The 24,599-nt window shown below is 40.3% G+C and overlaps 1 protein-coding gene across 7 annotated transcripts in view; it reads left to right on the forward strand.

The window, feature by feature from the left end:
• The window catches only part of dx (deltex E3 ubiquitin ligase), a 207,043-nt gene that overhangs the window by 28,327 nt on the left and 154,117 nt on the right, over positions 1 to 24,599 (forward strand). For all 7 annotated transcript variants that reach the window (XR_011392378.1, XM_070088246.1, XM_070088245.1 and 4 more), the window contains 3 exons: positions 9,367 to 9,520; positions 9,767 to 9,915; positions 16,811 to 16,885. Coding sequence is in view for 6 of the 7 variants with exons in the window: in XM_070088246.1 (XP_069944347.1) it covers positions 9,367 to 9,520; positions 9,767 to 9,915; positions 16,811 to 16,885 (378 nt within the window). In the remaining variant the exon portion in view is untranslated. The remainder of the gene's footprint in view (positions 1 to 9,366; positions 9,521 to 9,766; positions 9,916 to 16,810; positions 16,886 to 24,599) is intronic.

The raw sequence follows: 24,599 nt of genomic DNA on the forward strand, positions 1-24,599 counted from the left end.
AAATGACCAAACCATCTCAACAACCCCTCTTCACCCCTCTGACTAATACTTTTATTAACTCCACACCTTCTCCTAATTTCCACACTCCGAATTTTCTGTATAATACAGTGGACCCCCGCATACCAATTTTAATCCGTGCAAGAGGGCTCATTGGTATGCGAAATAATCGGTATGCGAATGAATTTTCCCCATAAGAAATAATGGAAATCAAATTAATCCGTGCAAGACACCCAAAAGTATGAAAACAAAATTTTACCACGTGAAATATACATTTTCCTACACACAAAGAGAAGGATACATGCACAATAGTAGAGTAGTACATGCACAGTATATATTGTGCATGTACTAGTCTACTAAGTGAAGAATAAATGACACTTACCTTTATTGAAGATGCAGCAATGACTGATGAGACACTGTGTCCTGGGAGTGCCTTTTCCTCCTGAGTACTGTAGGTCCTGTTTGGTATTTTCTTCCAGAACATGCCTTATCACACTGTGTATGTCACTACGATTCTTAAATCTCTCAAACCAATCTTTGCTGGCTTTAAATTCACCAATATGAGCACTAGTTCCAGGCATTTTTCCCTGTTCACCTGGGTGTTAGTCGACTGGTGTGGGTTGCATCCTGGGAGACAAGATTAAGGACCCCAATGGAAATAAGTTAGACAGTCTTCGATGACACTGACTTTTTTGGGTTATCCTGGGTGGCAAATCCTCTGGGGTTAATTGTTTCTTGGTATTCTCAATAAGCCACACCAACAAGGGTGCTACAGCAGCAGCAGCAGCTGACGGTGGTACAGCAGCAACAGACGATGCTACAGCAGCAACAGACGATGCTACAGCAGCAGCAGACGATGCTACAGCAGCAGCAGCAGCAGACGATGCTACAGCAGCAGCAGCAGCAGCAGCAGCAGCAGACAATGCTACAGCAGCAGCAGACGATGCTACAGCAGCAGCAGCAGCAGCTGACAGTGCTACAGCAGCAACAGACGATGCTACAGCAGCAACAGACGATGCTACAGCAGCAGCAGACGATGCTACAGCAGCAGCAGCAGCAGCAGACGATGCTACAGCAGCAGCAGACAATGCTACAGCAGCAGCAGATGATGCTACAGCAGCAGCAGCAGCTGACAGTGCTACAGCAGCAGCAGACGATGCTACAGCAGCAGCAGACGATGCTACAGCAGCAGCAGACGATGCTACAGCAGCAGCAGACGATGCTACAGCAGCAGCAGACGATGCTACAGCAGCAGCAGCAGCTGTACCACCAATAGTAGCGATGGTTGATTGGGGTTTACTATACAACCTGGCCAGCTCGGAGACACGCACTCCACTTTCATACTTATCAATGATCTTTTTCTTCATCTCTATTGGAATTCTCACCCTTATTGCTGTAGGGTTGGCACTAGAAGCTTTCTTGGGGCCCATGGTCACTTATTTTCCAGATAAAATCACCAAAAACACTGTAATAATACGAAATGTTACGATTGTATGCTTGGATGCTACCGCGGAGGCTGGCTGGTAAACAATGCCACCGGCGGAACATGTGAGGCTGGCTAAGGCGCACATTGGACGCGTCTCGGACGAACAGCGGTGAGCGGGTTTTTAAGCGGTATGCGAGGCAAAATTTTTGCGATTAAAGCAAGCGGTATGCGGATTAATCGTTATGTGATGCCAACGGTATGCGGGGGTCCAGTGTATTTACACCACACATTGTCCTTAGATAGGATATCTCCACTGCCTCCAACCGCCTCTTCACTGCGATATTCACAACCCAAGCTTCACACCCATATAAGAGTGTTGGTACTACTATACTTTCATACATTCCCTTCGTTGCCTCCATAAATAACGTTTTTTGTCTCCACATATACCTCAACACACCACTCGCCTTTTTTCCTTCATCAATTCTATGATTAACCTCATCCTTCATAAATCCATCCGCTGACATGTCAACTCCTAAATATCTGAAAACATTCACTTCTTCCATATTCCTCCTCCCCAATTTGATATCTGATTTTTCTTTATCTAAATCATTTGATAAACTCATCACCTTACTCTTTTCTATGTTCACTTTCAACTTTCTACCTTTACATTCACTCCCAAACTCGTCCACTAACCTTTGCAATTTTTCTTTCACATCCCTGTCTAAGACCTACTTTTACCGGGAAGTATTCTCCCTCTCTTCTACACACCCTAATCTGAGCCTCGCTATCCTCATAAAAACTCTTTACAGCATTTAGTAATTTACCACCTATTCCATATACTTGCAACATCTGCCACATTGCTCCCCTATTCACTCTGTCATATGCCTTTTCTAAATCCATAAATGCAATAAAAACTTCCCTACCTTTATCTAAATACTGTTCACATATATGCTTTAATGTAAACACTTGATCTACACATCCTCTACCCACTCTAAAACCTCGTTGCTCATCTGCAATCCTACATTCTGTCTTACCTCAAATTCTTTCAGTAATACCCTACTGTACACTTTTCCTGGTATACTTGGTAAACTTATTCCTTTATAATTTTTACAATCTCGTTTGTTCCCCTTCCCTTTATATAAAGGGAATATACATGCTTTCCGCCAATCCCTAGGTACCTTCCCCTCTTTCGTACATTTATTAAACAAAAATACTAACCACTCCAACACTATATGTATATCCCCCTGCTTTTAACATTTCTGTCATAATCCCGTCAGTTCCAGCTGCTTTACCCCCTTTCATTCTACGTAATGCCTCACGCACCTCCCTCACACTCATATCCTGCTCTTCTTCACTCCTAAAAGATGGTATACCTCCCTGGCCAGTGCATGAAATTACCACCTCCCTTTCTTCGTCGACATTTAAAAGTTCTTCAAAATATTCTTGCCATCTACCCAGTACCTCCATCTCCCCATCTATTAACTCCCCTACTCTATTTTTAGCTGACAAATCCATTCATTCCCTAGACTTTCTTAACTTGTTTAACTCTAAAAATTTTTCTTCTTTCTTTCAACACACTGGCCGTATCCCACCGAGGCGGTGTGACCCGAAAGGAAAAATGAAAGTTTCTCCTTTCAAATTTAGTAATATATACAGGAGAAGGGGTTACTAGCCCCTTGCTCTCGGCATTTTAGTCGCCTCTTACAACACGCATGGCTTACGGAGGAAGAATTCTGTTCCACTTCCCCATGGAGATAAGAGGAAATAAACAAGAACAAGAACTAGAAAGAAAATAGAAGAAAACCCAGAGTGGGTATGTATATATACGCTTGTACATGTATGTGTAGTGTGACCTAAGTGTAAGTAAAAGTAGCAAGACGTACCTGAAATCTTACATGTTCATGAGACAGAAAGAAGGTCACCAGCAATCCTACCATCATGTAAAACAATTACAGGCTTTCGTTTTACACTCACTTGGCAGGACGGTAGTACCTCCCTGGGCGGTTGCTGTCTACCAACCTACTACCTAGGAAAATTTTTTCTTATTTTCATTAAAATTTCTTGACAGTGCCTCTCCCACTCTATCATCTGCTATCCTTTTGCACTCTCTCACCACTCTCTTCACTTTTCTTTTACTCTCCATATACTCTACTTTTCTTATAACACTTCTGCTTTTTAAAAACCTCTCATACGCTACCTTTTTCTCTTTTTAACACACCCTCTATTTCATCATTCCACCAATCACTCCTCTTTCCTCCTGCACCCACCCTCCTATAACCACAGACTTCTGCCCCACATTCTAATACTGCATTTTTAAAACTATTCCAACCCTCTTCAACCTCCCCCCCCCCCCCCACACTACTAATACTTGCACCAGCCCACCTTTCTGCTGTTGGAGTGTGGGCAAAGTAACATTTATGAAGGGATTCAGGGAAACCGGCAGGCCGGACTTGAGTCCTGGAGATGTGAAGTACAGTGCCTGCACTCTGAAGGAGGGGTGTTAATGTTGCAGTTTTAAAAACTGTAGTGTAAAGCACCCTTCTGGCAAGACAGTGATGGAGTGAATGATGGTGAAAGTTTTTCTTTTTCGGGCCATCCTGCCTTGGTGGGAATCGGCCAGTGTGTTAATAATAATAATCTTACCCAAACTTCCTCCTCCCTTAGTTTATATATGTACTTTCACCTCCCTCTTACTTCTTGTTGCCATTTTCCTCTTGTCCCATCTACCTCTTACTCTAATTGTAGCTACAACTAAATAATGATCTGATATATCAGTTCCCCCTCTATAAACGTGTACATCCTGGAGCCTACCCATCAACCTTTTATCCACTAATACATAATCTAACAAACTACAGTGGACCCCTGACATTCGATAAGTCCGACATTCGATGCATTTTAACGCAAAAATTTCGCCTCGACATTCGATGTAAAACCCGACATTCGATACGATTCGTATGAGATGTGTCCACCTGTGGCCTGAACTGCAACGTGTGTGCCAGTGCTTACAAGCCAGCCAGTGTGCGCACATCTAAGGATACATTCGGTACATTCTATATTATCCATATTATCACTGTGTTTGGTGCTTGTTTCTGCAAAACAAGTCACCATGGGCCCCGAGAAATCTTTTAGTGCCAAGCCTTCGAGAAAAAACGCTCTAATGACTATTGAAATGAAGAAAGAGATAATTGCAAAGTACGATAGTGGAGTGCGTGTATCGGAGCTGGCCAGGTTGTATAGTAAACCCCAATCAACCATCTCTACTGTGGTGAGCAGGAAAAGGCAATCAAGGAAGATGTTGTTGCAAAAGGTGCAACTTTGTTTTTGAAACAGAGATTGCTAGTGTTAGAAGATGTTGAGAGACTTATTGGTGTGGATAAATGAAAAACAGATAGCAGGAGATAGCATCTCTCAAGCGATCATTTGTGAAAAGGCTAGGCAGTTGCATGATGATTTGGTAAAGAAATTGCCTGCAACTAGTGATGATGTAAGTAAATTTAAGGCCAGCAAAGGTTGGTTTGAAAGATTTAAGAATCGCAGTGGCGTACACAGTGTGGTAAGGCATGGTGAGGCTGCCAGTTCGGACCACAAAGCAGCTGAAAAATATGTGCATGAATTCAAGGAGTACATAGACAGTGAAGGATTGAAACCTGAACAAGTGTTTAATTGTGACAAAACAGGCCTGTTTTGGAAGAAATTGCCAAGCAGGACCTACATTACTCAGGAGGAAAAGGCACTCCCAGGACATAAGCCTATGAAAGACAGGCTTACTCTTCTGATGTGTGCCAATGCTAGTGGTGATTGCAAAGTGAAGCCTTTATTGGTGTATCACTCAGAAACTCCCAGAGCATTCAGGCAAAAGAATATCCTCAAGGCTAATTTGTGTGTGCTGTGGAGGGCAAACAAAGGCATGGGTCACTAGGGACTTTTTCTATGACTGGTTACACCATGCATTTGCCCCCAATGTGAAAAATTACCTAATTGAAAAGAAATTAGACCTTAAGTGCCTCCTGGTATTCGACAATGCCCCTGGCCATCCTACAGACTTTGCAGAGCGACTTTGTGGGGACATGAGCTTCATTAAGATCAAGCTTTTGCCTCCTAATACCACTCCTCTCCTGCACCCATGGACCAGCACGTCATTTCCAGCTTCAAGAAACTGTACACAAAATCTATGTTTCAAAAGTTCTTTGTAGTGATCACAGAAACTCAACTGACTCTAAAAGGGTTTTGGAAGGATCACTTTAATATCCTCAATTGTATAAACCTTATAGGTAAGGCTTGGGAGGAAATGACTAAGAGGGCCTTGAACTCTGCTTGGAAAAAACTGTGGCCAGAATGTGTAGACAAAAGGGATTTTGAAGGGTTTGAGGCTAACCCTGGGAATCCTATGCCAGTTGAGGAATCAAATTGTCGCATTGGGGAAGTCCTTGGGGTTGGAGGTTAGTGGGGAGGATGTGGAAGAGTTGGTGGAGGAGGACAATGACAAACTAACCACTGATGAGCTGCTAGATCATCTTCAACAGCAAGAAGCCAGGCCTGAGGAAACTGCTTCGGAGGAGGGGAGAGAGAAATTAAAGAAGTTGCCTACTTCAAAGATTAAGGAAATGTGTGCAATGTGGCTTAAAGTGCAAACCTTTTTTGATGAAAATCACCCTGACACAGCTACTGCAAGCCGTGTTGGCAACCTGTACACTGACAATGTTGTGAACCACTTTAGGGAAGTCATAAAGGAACGAGAGGTACAGGCCTCTGTGGACAGATATATTGTGCGACAGAAAAGTCCACTAACTCTCAAGCTGGTCCTAGTGGCATTAAAAAAAGAAGGGAAGTAACCCCAGAAAAGGACTTGCTACCTCAAGTCTTAATGGAAGGGGATTCCCTTGTAAACACTAACACCATCAACACTCTCCCCTCCTCCCATCCCATCAATCATCACCAGATCTTCATTAAAGGTAAGTGTCAATTATTCTGTTGTTATTAATCTATTGTTATTGTTGTTATTGTAATTATTCTATTGCATTAAACTTAATGTTTCATGTGGTAAATTTTTTTTTTTTTCATACTTTTGGGTGTCTTGCACGGATTAATTTGATTTCCATTATTTCTCATGGGGAAAATTAATTCGACTTTCGATATTTTCGACATTCGATAGCTCTCAGGAATGGATTAGTATCGAATGTCGATGGTCCACTTTAATTTCATTACATGCTATATCATACCTTGTATATTTATTTATCCTCTTTTTCATAAAATATGTATTACTTATTACCAAACCTCTTTCTACACATAGCTCAATGATTTAGATAAAGAAAAATTAGATATTACGTCGGAGAGAAGGTGTATGGAAGAAGTGAATGTTTTCAGATATTTGGGAGTTGACTTGTCAGCAGATGGGTTTATGAAGGATGAGGTTAACCATAGAATTGATGAAGGAAAAAAGGTGAATGGTGTGTTGAGGTATCTGTGGTATTGGTGCAATTATTTAATAAATGTATGGAAGAGGGTAAGGTACCTAGGGATTGGCAGAGAGCATGCATAGTTCCTTTGTATAAAGGCAAAGGGGACAAAAGAGAGTGCAAAAATTATAGGGGGATAAGTCTGTTGAGTATACCTGGTAAAGTGTATGGTAGAGTTATTATTGAAAGAATTAAGAGTAAGATGGAGAATAGGATAGCAGATGAACAAGGAGGCTTTAGGAAAGGTAGGGGGTGTGTGGACCAGGTGTTTACAGTGAAACATATAAGTGTATTTAGATAAGGCTAAAGAGGTCTTTGTGGCATTTATGGATTTGGTAAAGGCGTATGACAGGGTGGATAGGGGGGCAATGTGGCAGATGTTGCAGGTGTATGGTGTGGGAGGTAGGTTACTGAAAGCAGTGAAGAGTTTTTACGAGGATAGTGAGGCTCAAGTTAGAGTATGTAGGAAAGAGGGAAATTATTTCCCAGTGAAAGTAGGCCTTAGACAAGGATGTGTGATGTCACTGTGGTTGTTTAATATATTTATAGATGGGGTTGTAAGAGAAGTAAATGCGAGGGTCTTGGCAAGAGGCGTGGAGTTAAAAGATAAAGAATCACACATAAAGTGGGAGTTGTCACAGTTGCTCTTTGCTGATGACACTGTGCTCTTGGGAGATTCTGAAGAGAAGTTGCAGAGATTGGTGGATGAATTTGGTAGGGTGTGCAAAAGAAGAAAATTAAAAGTGAATACAGGAAAGAGTAAGGTTATGAGGATAACAAAAAGATTAGGTGATGAAAGATTGAATATCAGATTGGAGGGAGAGAGTATGGAGGAGGTGAATGTATTCAGATATTTGGGAGTGGACGTGTCAGCGGATGGGTCTATGAAAGATGAGGTGAATCATGGAATTGATGAGGGGAAAAGGGTGAGTCTGTGGAGACAAAGAACTTTGTCCTTGGAGGCAAAGAGGGGAATGTATGAGAGTATAGTTTTACCAACGCTCTTATATGGGTGTGAAGCATGGGTGATGAATGTTGCAGCGAGGAGAAGGCTGGAGGCAGTGGAGATGTCATGTCTGAGGGCAATGTGTGGTGTGAATATAATGCAGAGAATTCGTAGTTTGGAAGTTAGGAGGAGGTGCGGGATTACCAAAACTGTTGCCCAGAGGGCTGAGAAAGGGTTGTTGAGGTGGTTCGAACATGTAGAGAGAATGGAGCGAAACAGAGTGACTTCAAGAGTGTATCAGTCTGCAGTGGAAGGAAGGCGGGGTAGGGGTCGGCCTAGGATAGGTTGGAGGGAGGGGGTAAAGGAGGTTTTGTGTGTGAGGGGCTTGGACTTCCAGCAGGCATGCGTGAGCATATTTGATAGGAGTGAATGGAGACAAATGGTTTTTAATACTTGACGTGCTGTTGGAGTGTGAGCAAAGTAACATTTATGAAGGGGTTCAGGTAAACCGGCAGGCCGGACTTGAGTCCTGGAGATGGGAAGTACAGTGCCTGCACTCTGAAGGAGGGGTGTTAGTGTTGCAGTTTAAAAACTGTAGTGTAAAGCACCCTTCTGGCAAGACAGTGATGGAGTGAATGATGGTGAAAGTTTTTCTTTTTCGGGCCACCCTGCCTTGGTGGGAATCGGCCAGTGTGATAATAAAAAAAAATAATAAGGTATCTGTGGAAACAAAAACATTATCCATTGAGGGAATGATGATGAAAGAATTTTCTTTCTTTTTGGGTTTTTCTTTCTTTTTGGGTCACCCTGCCTCGGTGGGAAATGGCTGACGTGTTAAAAAAAAAAAATTATATGTTGAGCTGTGTCAGGCTGCATCTCATATTTCAAGTACTAAAAAAACCTTGAAACATCTAATACAGTATCATAAGAAACTAGTGTACATAATCAAACCACAGTACAGGCGGGGATTGAACTCGCGGTGAGTAAGTCGTAAAACCCCAGACTGGAGTTTACGACACGGCAGGGATCTAAAAACTCCAGACTGGAGTTTTAAGATCCCTGCCTGTACTGTGGTTTGTTTGCAATCATGTGATTATGATTTCTTGAGTCATAGTGTACATAATGTTAGACATTGAAAAAATGAAAAAAGAAAAATCATAATTTGGCATCAATAAATTGTAAATTTACATCACTTGCCGACAAATGACCATATTTTGCCAACTTGAGCAAACCTTAAAATTGTAAGTGTTAATCTTATTTAATTTTTCTTTTCATAGTTCTAATTAGAAAAAAATGATTTTTAGACTGCAAGAATTTTTTCTTAAATTTTACCACACACAAAGGAAATAAAATGTCAGGGTCTTCCACTGTTTAAGGAACAATAGTTCTTGTTCTTGTATTATTTTCTTTCCATTGTAGGAATCCTGTTCCAAAACCGAACCATAATATGAGTATGAATCACATTAATCAATAATAGACATAGCTCAGTTATAGCTACCATTACATAATCATTATATTGGAATGTTGCAATACTTTTCCAGCGACGATGGCGGCCCTATTCTCCAGAAGTCACACAGCTGCTGGAGCGTGCATACTCTAAGAATTTGCGCTCTGTCTATCTAGGGGACTCTGATCCTGCCCTCAAGAATTATTGTGTTCACCTACCTCAGATGGAGCAGACCTGCAAAGCTTCAGGTAACTAACTTCATGTATGATTATTGTCAGCTTTCTTTATGAAGATTACCAAGTAGTGTTTTGTATAGCTGAGCTGGTAACCAGATATAATCTGTCTTGTAACCTGTTACAAGGTTTTCATTTACAAAGGTTATGCCTTGCTTTTAGAGGATAACCAATGTATCATACAAATATGCATGCATTTGTAGTCACTGTTGTATTGCATGTCTTTTGTGAAATAAAGAATAATTTTAATTTCACATTCAGGGGAGTTGGTGAAGATTCGGCGAAACTTTTACCCCCAAAGTTCACCAGCAGGCCAAGGAGCTGTGTGGCAATGGGCAGGAGATGTTATTGGTGACTGGCATGTATATGACATGTGTGTACAGTGTGTCATCGAGGAGTCTTGGGGCTCTGTAAGTTGCAAAATTTGCTTACAATATACATACATGTCCTTTGCAGTCTCATTGTTAATGCCATCTACACATTATAAGTCATGCATGTCATAAGAGGCAACTAAAATACTGGAAGCAAGAGGCTAGTAACCCCTTCTCCCGTATAAATTACTAAATTTAAAAAGAGAAACTTTCGTTTTTCTTTTTGGGCCACCCTGCCTTGGTGGGATACGGCCAGTTTGTTGAAAAAAAAAAACATAAACTTTATGAAAGCGTTTCTTCTTTCTTAGGTCACCCTGCTTCTGTGGGAGATGGTCGGCATGTTAAAAAAATTCACAATAATTTTGTAAGTTCTTTAAGTCTGACAGTATGGAAAGGGACACTGTCTTCCTACTGTATATATGGAAATTATATTTATTTCCACTCCACATTGAAACATAGATTAATCTTTGTAAGACTGGATTCAGGCCTGGTTTGGTTCAATCCTGATTTATACCCTCAATGCTCTCATGTTGTATCTTCATCAGGTGCCAGATCAACCAGGCTGTGATGGATATGAGGGCCAGCGGGCCTCCAACAGCAACAGTTTGGTTGATCAGGCAAGCACTGGACGAGCCTGGCCCATGGCCGGGCTCTGAGAGTAGTTAAACTCTCGAAACTCTTCAAAGGTACATGGGAGTCCCAGTTTGGGCCCTAACCTCCGAATTGGAAAAGGATATTCAATATTTTAACAGGAATGGTTCAGCTACTGCTGCTGCTGCCACAGCAACAGTGTACATGCAGTATTATATACATCTAGTACAGTATGTCATACAATAAAGTGAAAATATTGGACCATTTAACTGTCACCAACATACTAGTCCACATTGAAAAAGGAAGATGTTTGGACCTATTAAAACCCATAAAATAATACCTGGGGTGTAGGGAATACCTCACCCATCCATAGGAAAATTGGCAAGACTCTAATATTTTTGCAATTTTGAGGCTGATTTCAAGCTACTTCCAGTCCTGAAACCAGCCAAAGTAATCTCTATTTCAGTAATATGTTTTCCATTATAGGTAGTAGGTTGGTAGACAGCAACCACCCAGTGTAAAACGAAAGCCTGTAATTGTTTTACATGATGGTAGGATTGCTGGTGTCTTTTGTCTGTCTCATAAATATGCAAGATTACAGGTATGTCTTGCTACTTCTACTTACACTTAGGTCACACTACACATACATGTACACATTTATTTATACACACTCATCTGAGTTTTCTTTGATTTTATCTTAATAGTTCTTTGTCTTATTACTTTTCCTTTTATATCCATGGGGAAGTGGAATAAGAATCTTTCCTCCGTAAGCCATGCGTGTTGTAAAAGTCAACTAAAATGCCGGGAACAATGGGCTAGTAACCCCTTTCCCTGTAAAGATTATTAAAAAGAATAATAATAAGAAAATTGTGAAAGTGGGAAGTCTGAATGTGCATGGATGTTGTGCAAATGATAAGAAAGAGATGATTGTGGATGTTATGAATGAGAAGAAGCTGGATGTCTTGGCTTTAAGTGAAACAAAGCTGAAGAGGGTGGGAGAGTTTCAGTGGAGAGGAATAAATGGGATTAGGTCAGGGGTTTCAAATAGAGTTAGAGCTAAAGAAGGAGTAGCAATAATGTTGAAGGATAAGATATGGCAGGAAAAGAGGGACTATAAATGTATTAATTCAAGGATTATGTGGAGTAAAATAAAGGTTGGATGTGAAAAGTGTGTTATAGTAAGCGTATATGCACCTGGAGAAGAGAGAAGTATAGAGGAGAGAGAGATTTTGGGAAATGTTGAGTGAATGCGTGGGGAGTTTTGAACCAAGTGTGAGAGTACTTGTGGTTGGGGATTTCAATGCTAAAGTGGGTAAAAATGTTGTGGAGGGAGTAGTAGGTAAATTTGGGGTGCCAGGGGTAAATGTAAATGGGGAGCCTTTAATTGAGCTTTGTGTAGAAAGAGATTTGGTAATAATACATACTTTATGAAAAAGAGGATAAATAAATATACAAGGTATGATGTAGCATGTAATGAAAGTAGTTTGTTAGATTATGTATTGGTGGATAAAAGGTTAATGGGTAGGCTCCAGGATGTACATGTTTATAGAGGGGCAACTGATACATCGGATCATTATTTAGTTGTAGCTACAGTTAGAGTAAGAGGTAGATGGGACAAGAGGAAAGTGGCAGCAACAAGTAGGAGGGAAGTGAAAGTGTATAAACTAAGGGAGGAGGAAGTTCGGGTGAGATATAAGCGACTATTGGCAGAAAGGTAGGCTAGTGCAAAGATGAGTAGTGAGGGGGTTGAAGAGGGTTGGAATAGTTTTAAAAATGCACTATTAGAATGTGGGGCAGAAGTTTGTGGTTATAGGAGGGTGGGGGCAGGAGGAAAGAGGAGTGATTGGTGGAATGATGAAGTAAAGGGTGTGATAAAAGAGAAAAAGTTAGCTTATGAGAGGTTTTTACAAAGCAGAAGTGTTATAAGAAGAGCAGTGTATATGGAGAGCAAAAGAAAGGTGAAGAGAGTGGTGAGAGAGTGCAAAAGGAGAGCAGATGATAGTGGGAGAGGCACTGTCAAGAAATTTTAATGAAAATAAGAACAAATTTTGGAGTTAAACAAGTTAAGAAAGCCTAGGGAACGTATGGATTTGTCAGTTAAAAACAGAGTAGGGGAGTTAGTAGATGGGGAGACGGAGGTATTAGGTAGATGGCAAGAATATTTTGAGGAACTTTTAAATGTTGAGGAAGAAAGGGAGGCAGCAATTTCATGCACTGGCCCGGGAGGTATACCATCTTTTAGGAGTGAAGAAGAGCAAAATGTAAGTGTGGGGGAGGTATGTGAGGCATTACGTAGAATGAAAAGGGATAAAGCAGCTGGAACTGATGGGATCATGACAGAAATGTTAAAAGCAGGGGGGGATATAGTGTTGGAGTTGTTGGTACTTTTGTTTAATAAATGTATGAAAGAGGGGAAGGTACCTAGGGATTGGAGGGGAGCATGTATAGTCCCTTTATATAAAGGGAAGGAGGACAAAAGAGATTGTAAAAATTATAGGGGAATAAGTTAACTGAGTATACCAGGAAAAGTGTACGGTAGGGTTATTATTGTAGGATTGCGGATGAGCAAGGAGGTTTCAGAGTGGGTAGGGGATGTGTAGATCAAGTGTTTACATTGAAGCATATATGTGAACAGTATTTAGATAAAGGTAGGGATGTTTTCATTGTATTTATGGATTTAGAAAAGACATATGATAGAGTGGATAGGGGAGCAATGTGGCAGATGTTGCAAGTATATGGAATAGGTAGTAAGTTACTAAATGCTGTAAAGAGTTTTTATGAGGATAGTGAGGCTCAGGTTAGGGTGTGTAGAAGAGCGGAAGACTACTTCCCGGTAAAAGTAGGTCTTAGACAGGGATGTGTAATGTCACCATGGTTGTTTAATATATGTATTTAAAGATGGGGTTGTAAAAAAAGTAAATGCTAGGGTGTTTGGGAGAGGGATGGGATTAAATTATGGGGAATCAAATGCAAAATGGGAATTGACAGTTACTTTTTGCCGATGATACTGTGCTTATGGGAGATTCTAAAGAAAAATTGCAAAGGTTAGTGGATGAGTTTGGGAGTGTGTGTAAAGGTAGAAAGTTGAAAGTGAACATAGAAAAGAGTAAGGTGATGAGGGTATCAAATGATTTAGATTAAGAAAAATTGGATATCAAATTGGGAAGGAGGAGTATGGAAGAAGTGAATGTTTTCAGATACTTGGGTGTTGACATGTCGGCAGATGGATTTATGAAGGATGAGGTTAATCATAGAATTGATGAAGGAAAAAAGGTGAGTGGTGCATTGAGGTATATTTGGAGTCAAAAAACTTTATCTATGGAGGCAAAGAAGGAAATGTATGAAAGTATAGTAGTACCAACACTCTTATATGGGTGTGAAGCTTGGGTTGTGAATGCATCAGCGAGGAGGTGGTTGGAGGCAGTGGAGATGCCCTGTCTGAGGGCAATGTGTGGTGTAAATATTATGCAGAAAATTCGGAGTGTGGAAATTAGGAGAAGGTGTGGAGTTAATAAAAGTATTAGTCAGAGGGCTGAAGAGGGGTTGTTGAGGTGGTTTGATCATTTAGAGAGAATGGATCAAAGTAGAATGACATGGAGAGCATTTAAATCTGTAGGGGAAGGAAGGCGGGGTAGGGGTCGTCCTCGGAAAGGTTGGAAGGAAGGGGTAAGGGAGGTTTTATGGGCGAGGGGCTTGGACTTCCAGCATGCATGCATGCATGAGCGTGTTCGATAGGAGTGAATGGAGACAAATGGTATTTGGGACCTGACAATCTGTTGGAGTGTGAGCAGGGTAATATTTAGTGAAGGGATTCAGGGAAACCGGTTATTTTTATATAGCCGGACTTGAGTCCTGGAAATGGGAAGTACAATGCCTGCTCTCTAAAGGAGGGGTTCGGGATATTAGCGGTTTGGAGGGATATGTTGTGTATCTTTATACGTATATGCTTCTAAACTGTTGTGTTTGAGCACCTCTGCAAAAACAGTGATTATGCATGAGTGAGGTGAAAGTGTTGAATGATGATGAAAGTATTTTCTTTTTGGGGATTTTCTTTCTTTTTGGGTCACCCTGCCTCGGTGGGAGACTGCCGACTTGTTGAAAAAAAAAAAAGTTTTCCATTCTATAAAACGATGCTAAGAAATAGTCAGTAAACCATAAAAATAATCAAATTTGATATTTTAAACCAAATGCAAGGTGAGTGTTTTGCTTTTGCCATCATCCACTGTGTGGGGGTAAAAATTTTTTTTTTTTGTACTGTACACACTCACCACAAAGATCCAGTCTCATATCTAGGCCAAAATTTACCACTTTGAGCTTATTTGAGTAAGCTGAACTTCAGATGTAGATCTGTGTAAGGAGACCCTTGTGTGAATGACTTCGATCTATGTAAGTGATAGTGCAAGGGATAACCCATGCAGTGTGACTTATTTTTGTTTTGTAATATCATAAGGTTTACACAAATAACCTGCACATGGGAGAAAAACTTACGATGATGTTTCGGTCTGACTTGGGCCATTAACTAGTCACACAGAAGTGCAAAAAGGAAAGGAGCCAGTATATATATGAGAGTGGGCAGAGATAAGAGACAGAGAGGAGGAAGAAGTAATAATTAGCATTTCACATACATAGTGTCAGAAGATCAAATCAATAAAAAAAATAGAAAAAATTATTTGCAACAATTTATACTGTATATTCCAAGTGTAGTAATAACTGCCTGTGCATTTCTCTCTGTATTTGGAATCTAAAACCCCTTGAAACATCTAATATCATAAAAAATTATGTACATAGTGCTAAACATTAAAAACAATAAAAAAAAAGATAATCATAGTTTATCATCAATAAATTGTAAAACATAAATAATGCTTGTGCATTTATGTCACTGAGCTTTAACGCACCATAAATTTGTTAGGTTTTATCTGATTCTGTTCGTTATTGTTTTATTATACTTGTAAAAGTAGATTTTTCAAACTGTAAAAGCAAAAATTATTTGTTTCAAAATTTTGCCATACACACAAGAAATTTTATTTCTGAGTATGCCACAGTTTAGGGATTAAATCAAGACAATCCAGTACAGCTTTGTACTGCTGCTGCTGCTACTGCCACTCCCATAACTTCACTACTTCAAACATCACATCCTCAATTCTCTAAACATCATAACCTCAGTTCTCCAAATATAACTTCACTACCTCATACACTATAACTTGACTAGTATATTTATTTTTTTTATTAACCCACTGGCTGTCTCCCACCAAGGCAGGGTGACCTAAAGAAGAAACACTTTCACTATCATTCACACTATCACACATTTGCCAGAGGCACGCAGGTACGACAGTTCAAATGTCCCTCCAAATAGCAAATATTCCAAAGCCCTCCTTTATAGAATAGGCACTGTACTTCCCACCTCGAGGACTCAGGTCTGGCTGACTGAATCAGCTTATATTCAAGGTATAAATACACCCCTGAAATATAAAATTAAGAATCTTAACAGTGATCATGGTTGCATCTAGTTCTCAATGTCTGGATAACACTGAAGTCGCATATTTTACATGGCATTGGTACATAAAGGAAGACTTGGTCAATGTTCCAAAATATTTTAATTGGAAATTGAATATTAAGTTTTCGTAAATAACAATATTAAAAGCTTTAATCACGACATAAGGCAATCCATCATGTACATAAAATTGAAATTGAAATAAATGATTGTATTATAGACGTATTATAGGCGAATGCTTACAGCTTTTCCCAGACACTCGCGTCAAAATCAGAATCATTCTGGATAAGCCAGTAATGAGATGTCTTCACCAGAAGTGAGGTGGTTTTCAGGGTGAGGTAGAGATTCAGTGGCAAGAAGATCCCTGCAGGGAAAGTAAAACTAACAAGTTAGCAGGACTCAAAGGAGTGTGGATCCAGGCTACTGAACAATTGGAGTTCTGGCACTCTGATAAACAGCCATTTTGATCCAACCCATAGTGCTTCCAATGTGTTATATCAGACACAAGTACAGGAAACTTATGCCATTGCCTGGCATACCTAGGTCTAAACTTGAAGAAAAAGGAGAGAGGTGGATGGGCTTTCATAGAATGAAGATGAATGTGATTTCAGAAAAAAAAATACTTGTGTTGGAAAAGTTTATTAAAAATGAAGTGTACCAAAACATCCAGATATAGTGAACACAGATTTCCAAGAAAAGGACAGCAGTTTTTTCACACTCTGATTTCATGGGAAAATATGTTTGCTTTATAGCAGGTCAACACTTACAGTACTTCATTGAGGCTTTGAAATTTCAGTTAGTAATATGACATTAAACATTAATTTTATTTTATTTATGATTTTTTTTTTCCAGGGAGCCCAGAGTGTAGACATGAGTCATACTTTCCGATTGTGTCCCTATGTCATCAATTTCTGCAACCTTACTCAAGTAAGTAATTTTTATTTAGGGGTCTTAATAGAATAACATTTAAAGGATCATGGAAAGAAGCAGAATATTGGTATACTAAATTTTAAAATTAAAATTGCATTGAAGTGAGGTATAATGTTATCATTGGCAAATAATACTAAGTAGCACATTAGCACTTGGTAGGGGACAAATATATATTTATTTCAACAAACCGGCCGTATCCCACCGAGGCAGGGTGGCCCAAAAAGAAAAAGAAAAGTTACCCTTTGGGGGTCGACAGGTCCTCTCAGAGACTTGTTCTCAGGGTCGGCCAAATTTAAAAAAAAAAAATGATTTTTTTTCTTATGAAAAAATAGTTTTTTTTCTAAACATTATAGGCTAAACAAAAAAATTTTACCATCAATACTTACTGAGATATGGAGGCGTGAAGTTGACGAAAAAGGTGCACCATGTGGCAACATTGCCGACTGCCGTCACCCGGTATTCTTCTATTTACTTTTTTGTGTACTATTTTCTTTTATTTTTTAATTTTTCTTTTTCCAAGTAACTTTTATGGCCTGTGAGACCAATATGAGCACTGTTTTGTAAGTTATTTCTTTTTCAATACTACACAATAAGGGCATAAACACTGTTCTCATTGTTTTGTTTGCAGAAAATATTTACACAAACAAACTATATGAAATGCTGTTTATTACTATTTTTCTATATTTTATATACACATACACAGTCACGGGGAATGTTTCTAGAAGTTCTGCAGCTTGTGGAACTCTTTGAAACATGGTGTCATGCACAGTGGTGTTTTACACTTCTCACACATAAAACGAGTGTCTCTGCATTGTTGTGAGCGTTTTCTTGTATGTGCACAGATGTAACGCCTCTTCTGAGCCTTTTTCTTGAAAGCAGTAGCAGGCAGTTTTACTAGGAAGTGATCACCATGCTTCAAACGAGAAGGAACTTGTTGAAAATTTGGTGGGCGGTCTATTGCAGGTGCTGTTCCTTGGTACTTGAATACTATTTGTCTGATGACAGACAAACAGAATTCGCTGTATGGTGGTTTGTTTCTGGTCCTCATCTTATACATATTATAAACATTCAGCATGGAAATGTCCAGAAGATGGAAAAAGAGTTTTATGTACCACTTATAACTCTTGCGAACACAATCAGCAAACCCAATCTGCATGTCACATTTGTCCACTGAACGTATATTGAAGGTGTAATCAATCACAGCTGCAGGTTTTAGAATGGGTTCATTGCTCTCTCTATGCTGCCTGCCAGTGTCTGCCATTTCATTAGGGTGAACTGATGACAACAGTGTGACATCTCGTTTGTCATGCCACCGAAATGCCATGATGTCATTGGCAGCAAACGCCTGCACCTCACCTCTATGAGTGCCAGCGTCAAACCTGGGCATATGTTTCCGATTTGCACGCACTGTGCCACACACATCTGCCATGTTCACTCGCAAAAAATCACTTAGTGAGGGGCTTGTGTACCAGTTCTTCTTTCTTTCAACACACCGGCAGTATCCCACCAAGGCAGGGTGGCCCAAAAAGAAAAATGAAAGAATCTTTTAAATTTAGTAATTTATACGAGAGAAGGGGTTACTAGCCCCTTGCTCCCAGTTGTGTACCAGTTATCTGTATATAATATATGCCCCTTACCAAGGTATGGTTCCATCATTGTTCTAACCACATCACCAGAGATGCCCAATAACCTCCTGGTATTTTGCAATGTATAACTTCCATTGTAGACAATAATATCCAATACCAGACCACTGTAACAATCACAAAGCACAAACAACTTTATACCAAAGCATTTCCTCTTGCTTGATATGTACTGCTTGAAAGAAAGTCTTCCTTTGAACAGAATCAAAGACTTGTCAATTACAAGCTTCCTGAAGGGATAAAAATACATATTGAATTTCTCTTTCAGATACACAAACACATTCCTAATCTTATATAACCTGTCGTTTCTGTCAGGCCTGGTTTTATCTGAGAAGTGAAGCATACGTAACATTAGCACAAATCGACTCACTGGCATTATATCACTGAAACCTGGGGTTGCAATCAGGTGGTCTGTTGACCAGTATGATTTCACTTTGTGCTTATACACATGTGGCATAAGCATTATTGTGGCAAAGAAAAGATGCATCTCAGCCACAGTTGTCTCCTTCCACTGGTGTAGATGTGATTTTGGTGAAAGTATTGTGTTTGCCATGGTGTATTCATAGTATGTGTTGCTTTCCATGACAATATGTACTTTCCATCAGGGGTTCATCAAAGAATAACTCGAAACATTCCAGTTCAGTGGCATTGTTCCCAAGTGTACAACATGGCCGTATTCCACTTCGGCTGTCATCAAACTGGTGGGGATTTGGAACAAAATTGACAGCTTCCTGCCAATCCCAGGTGCGGTCTGCTGGTGGGTACTGGACAATGACAGGTCGTTGTGGTTGTGGAGGTTGTGGTTGTGGAGGCTGATGTGGTGGGTGGGTGGGGGATGGTGGCCTTTGTTGTAGATCAGCTGAGGCAGCAGCATGGGTTACAGCATGGGCCACTGCTGGTGCCTCATGCCCGGCACCACCACTACCATCACTATGCACATTTTCCATCCCAATTGCAACAGTATCATCGTCATTTTCACTGTCAGTTCCTGTTGTACAGCCATGGGATGTACTCCTAGATGTACTCCTTCCCCTTGGAATAGCATATGGCACACTACCAGAGCGCATATATTGTCATATATACTGATGCTTCACTGGGGAATATTGCACTTCACTGTCACTACTGGAACTAGTTTGAAGAGCTTGTAGTTCATAATCACTATCACTGTCATCACAAATGCTCACATCTGAGTCTGGGATTTGGGAAAATAGGAGTTTCCTCTTTGATTCTGGTACAACTGAACGTGAACAAGACGGCCCAGCACCAGAGGTGGAAGGCTGAGGGCCGTCTGGGTTTTCCTCACTATTACTGATTTTTTTTTTTTTTCTACAAGTCGGCCGTCTCCCACTGAGGCAGGGTGACCCAAAAAAAGAAAGAAAATCCCCAAAAAGAAAATACTTTCATCATCATTCAACACTTTCACCTCACTAACACATAATCACTGTTTTTGCAGAGGTGCTCAGAACACAACAGTTTAGAAGCATATACGTATAAAGATACACAACATATCCCTCCAAACTGCTAATATCCCGAAACCCCTCCTTTAGAGTGCAGGCATTGTACTTCCCATTTCCAGGACTCAAGTCCGTCTATATAAAATTAACCGGTTTCCCTGAATCCCTTCACTAAATATTACCCTGCTCACACTCCAACAGATCGCCAGGTCCCAAATACCATTCGTCTCCATTCACTCCTATCGAACACGCTCATGCACGCCTGCTGGAAGTCCAAGCCCCTCGCCCATAAAACCTCCCTTACCCCTTCCTTCCAACCTTTTCGAGGACGACCCCTACCCCGTCTTCCTTCTCCTACCGATTTAAATGCTCTCCATGTCATTCTACTTTGATCCATTCTCTCTAAATGACCAAACCACCTCAACAACCCCTCTTCAGCCCTCTCACTAATACTTTTATTAACTCCACACCTTCTCCTAATTTCCACACTCCGAATTTTCTGCATAATATTTACACCATACATTGCCCTTAGACAGGACATCTCCACTGACTCCAGCCGCCTCCCCGCTGCTGCATTCACAACCCAAGCTTCACACCCATATAAGAGTGTTGGTACTACTATACTTTCATATATTCCCTTCTTTGCCTCCATAGATAACATTTTTTGACTCCACATATACCTCAATGCACCACTCATCTTTTTTCCCTCATCAATTCTATGATTAACCTCATCCTTCATAAATCCATCCGCCAACACGTCAACTCCCAAGTATCTGAAAACATTCACTTCTTCCATACTCCTCCTTCCCAATTTGATATCCAATTTTTCTTTATCTAAATCATATGATACCCTCATCACCTTACTCTTTTTTATGTTCACTTTCAACTTTCTACCTTAACACACACTCCTCAACTCATCCACTAACCTTTGCAATTTTTCTTTAGAATCTCCCATAAGCACAGTAACATCAAAGATACACAACATATCCCTCCAAACTGCCAATATCCCAAACCCCTCCTTTAAAGTGCAGGCATTGTACTTCCCATTTCCAGGACTCAAGTCCGACTATATGAAAATAACCGGTTTCCCTGAATCCCTTTACTAAATATTACCCTGCTCACACTCCAACAGATCGTCAGGTCCCAAGTACCATTCGTCTCCATTCACTCCTATCTAACATGCTCACGCACGCTTGCTGGAAGTCCAAGCCCCTTGCCCACAAAACCTCCTTTACCCCCTCTTTCCAACCCTTTCGAGGACGACCCCTACCCCGCCTTCCTTCCCCTATAGATTTATATGCTTTCCATGTCATTCTACTTTGATCCATTCTCTCTGAATGACCAAACCACCTCAACAACCCCTCTTCTGCCCTCTGACTAATACTTTATTAACTCCACACCTTTTCCTAATTTCCACACTCCGAATTTTCTGCATAATATTTACACCACACATTGCCCTTAAACAGGACATCTCCACTGCCTCCAACCATCTCCTCGCTGCTGCATTTACCACCCAAGCTTCACACCCATATAAGAGTGTTGGTACTACTATACTTTCATACATTCCATTCTTTGCCTCCATAGATAACGTTTTTTGACTCCACATATGCCTCAACGCACCACTCGCCTTTTTTCCCTCATCAATTCTATGATTAACCTCATCCTTCATAAATCCATCCACCGACACGTCAACTCCCAAGTATCTGAAAACATTCACTTCTTCCATACTCCTCCTCCCCAATTTGATATCCAATTTTTCTTTATCTAAATCATTTGATACCCTCATCACCTTACTCTTTTCTATGTTCACTTTCAACTTTCTATCTTTACACACATTCCCAAACTCATCCACTAACCTTTGCAATTTTTCTTTAGAATCTCCCATAAGCACAGTATCATCAGCAAAAAGTAACTTTGTCAATTCCCATTTTGTATTTGATTCCCCATAATTTATTCCCACCCCTCTCCCGAACACCCTAGCGTTTACTTCTTTTATAACCCCATCTATAAATATATTAAACAACCATGGTGACATTACACATCCCTGTCTAAGACCTACTTTTATTGGGAAGTAGTCTCCCTCTCTACACACCCTAACCTGAGCCTCACTATCCTCATAAAAACTCTTTACAGCATTTAATAACTTACCACCTATTCCGTATACTTGCAACATCTGCCACATTGCTCCCCTATCCACTCTATCATATGCCTTTTCTAAATCCATAAATGGAATAAAAACTTACCTACCCTTATGTAAATACTGTTCACATATATGCTTCAATGTAAACACTTGATCTACACATCCCCTACCCACTCTGAAACCTCCTTGCTCATCCGCAATCCTACATTCTGTCTTACCTCTAATTCTTTCAATTATAACCCTACCGTACACTTTTCCTGGTATTCTCAATAAACTTATTCCTCTATAATTTTTACAATCTCTTTTGTCCCCCTTCCCTTTATATAAAGGGACTGTACTTGCTCTCCGCCAATCCCTAGGTACCTTCCCCTCTTTCATTCATTTATTAATCTTTGAAGAAGGCACCTCCTTCCCTCTCTCTTCTGCTTCCCCTGAAGCAAGTCCCTCAGCTGTGATCTGTTGCTGTTCCAGATGAAGGTCTTGCAGCTCTTCAGTAGTTAGCTCTTTCCCGTGGTCTTCCGCCAACTCTTCCACATCCTAGCCACTCACTTCCAACCCCATAGACATCTCCAGAGACACAGTAGATTCCACAACAGGTGTAGGGTCGACAGGGTCAGCCTCAAACCCTTCAAAATCCTTTTCTTGGACACTCTCTGACCACTTTTTTCTCCAGAGTTCAAAGTCCTGGAAGTCACTCCCTGCCAATCCTTACCTATAAGGCTTGTGCAGTTGTAGATACTGAAGTGATTCCTCTAGAACTCTCTTAGGGTCAATTCAGTGTTCAAAGTCACTTCAAAGCACATTTGAAACACTGCTTTTGTGTAGAATTTTTTGAAGTTTGAAAAGACCTGCTGGCCCATGGGCTGGATGAGAAGAGTGGTGTTAAGAGGCAAGAATTTCACTGTTATAAAACTAAAGTCTATAGACAATTTGTCTACCAAGTTTGGAGGATGAGCAGGAGCATTGTCCAGTACCAGGAGGCATTTGAGTGGCAATTTATTTTCCTGGAGGTACTTTTTCACTCTTGGGCCAAACACTTAATGGGCCCAGTCAATGAAAATTTGCCTTGTAGCCCATGCTATCCAACCTGTAACTGTAGGAGTACCCCAAGGTAGTGTCCTAGGCCCACTCCTCTTTCTCATCTACATCAATGATCTCCCCAATGCATCCCAACTCCTTACACCAGTTCTATTCGCAGATGACACTACATAGGTCTACTCCCATTCAGACCCAGCTGTGCTTGGAAATACTGTAAACAATGAACTGCTGAAGATATATGCTTGGATGATGACCAACAAACTCACTCTTAACATAGACAAAACATACTTCATGCTGTTTGACAACAGAACCTCAAATATTCAACTCAGCATACTGTTAAATGGTTCCCCAATATCAAGACACAGAGGGCAAATTTCTAGGTCTTCTCCTTGACAGTAATCTTAAATTTCAGTCCCATACCCATCACATAGCCAAGAAAATTTCCAAATCAGTAGGAATCCTTTCCAAGATACACTACTATGTACCACAAACGACTCTCCTTACCCTGTACCACTCTCTAATGTATCCTTACCTCACCTATGGTATTTGTGCCTGGGGCTCAACCACTGCCAACCACCTTAGACCCTTAATAATCCAACAAAAAGCTACTGTGGGGGTGATAACCAGCTCCTGTGCTAGACAGCACACCCCACCACTTTTCAAAAGACTCAACTTGCTAAATATACAAGACTTACACTCTTATTATTGTGCCTACTACATATACAGAACTTTAAACTCCACTGTAAACCCTCCCCTAAAACTACTCCTCGACAGTTACAACAGAATGCACAGTCACAATACAAGGCATAAGGCGCTTTTCAACATCCTTCGAGTAAGACTCTCACTATGCAAGAACACTATGCACAAAAAAGGCCCGAAGATCTGGAACTCGCTACCTGAACAGGTCAAGGATCCCCAGACAGCTTATAAATTTAGGACTCTGCTAAAAAAATCATCTTATCTCACAGTATTAACCAAATCAACCAAACATCTAATTTTATCATGTGACCACCTGGCTTTTAATTCTGCCATTCCATAAAATATTACCACCTGCACCATTCCTTGTAAATTAGATTTTGTACTAAGTATACATAAGATTTATTAAGTCCAAATAAGATTGTAAAACAGCTAACCGATATTCCATGTTTAGTTTTAAGTATAATTACTATGTACTATTAACTTATCTAGTTTTAATTAGTTACTATGTATTAGGATTAGTTTGCCCAAAATGCCTCGGCATGATAGTGGCTATCTTTGTACTTAGCAAATAAAAATTGTAATTACACATTGTAACCTTTACAAAGAAATAAACTTATTATTATTATTATTATTATGTCTTATTGTTAGCCCTCCACATCACACACAATCTACTCTCGATGACATTGTTTTTCTTGAACAATCTGGGATTTTCAGCATGATACACCAGTAAAGGCTTCACT

Source organism: Cherax quadricarinatus, chromosome 24 (assembly GCF_038502225.1).
Source record: "Cherax quadricarinatus isolate ZL_2023a chromosome 24, ASM3850222v1, whole genome shotgun sequence".
NCBI lineage: Eukaryota > Metazoa > Arthropoda > Malacostraca > Decapoda > Parastacidae > Cherax > Cherax quadricarinatus.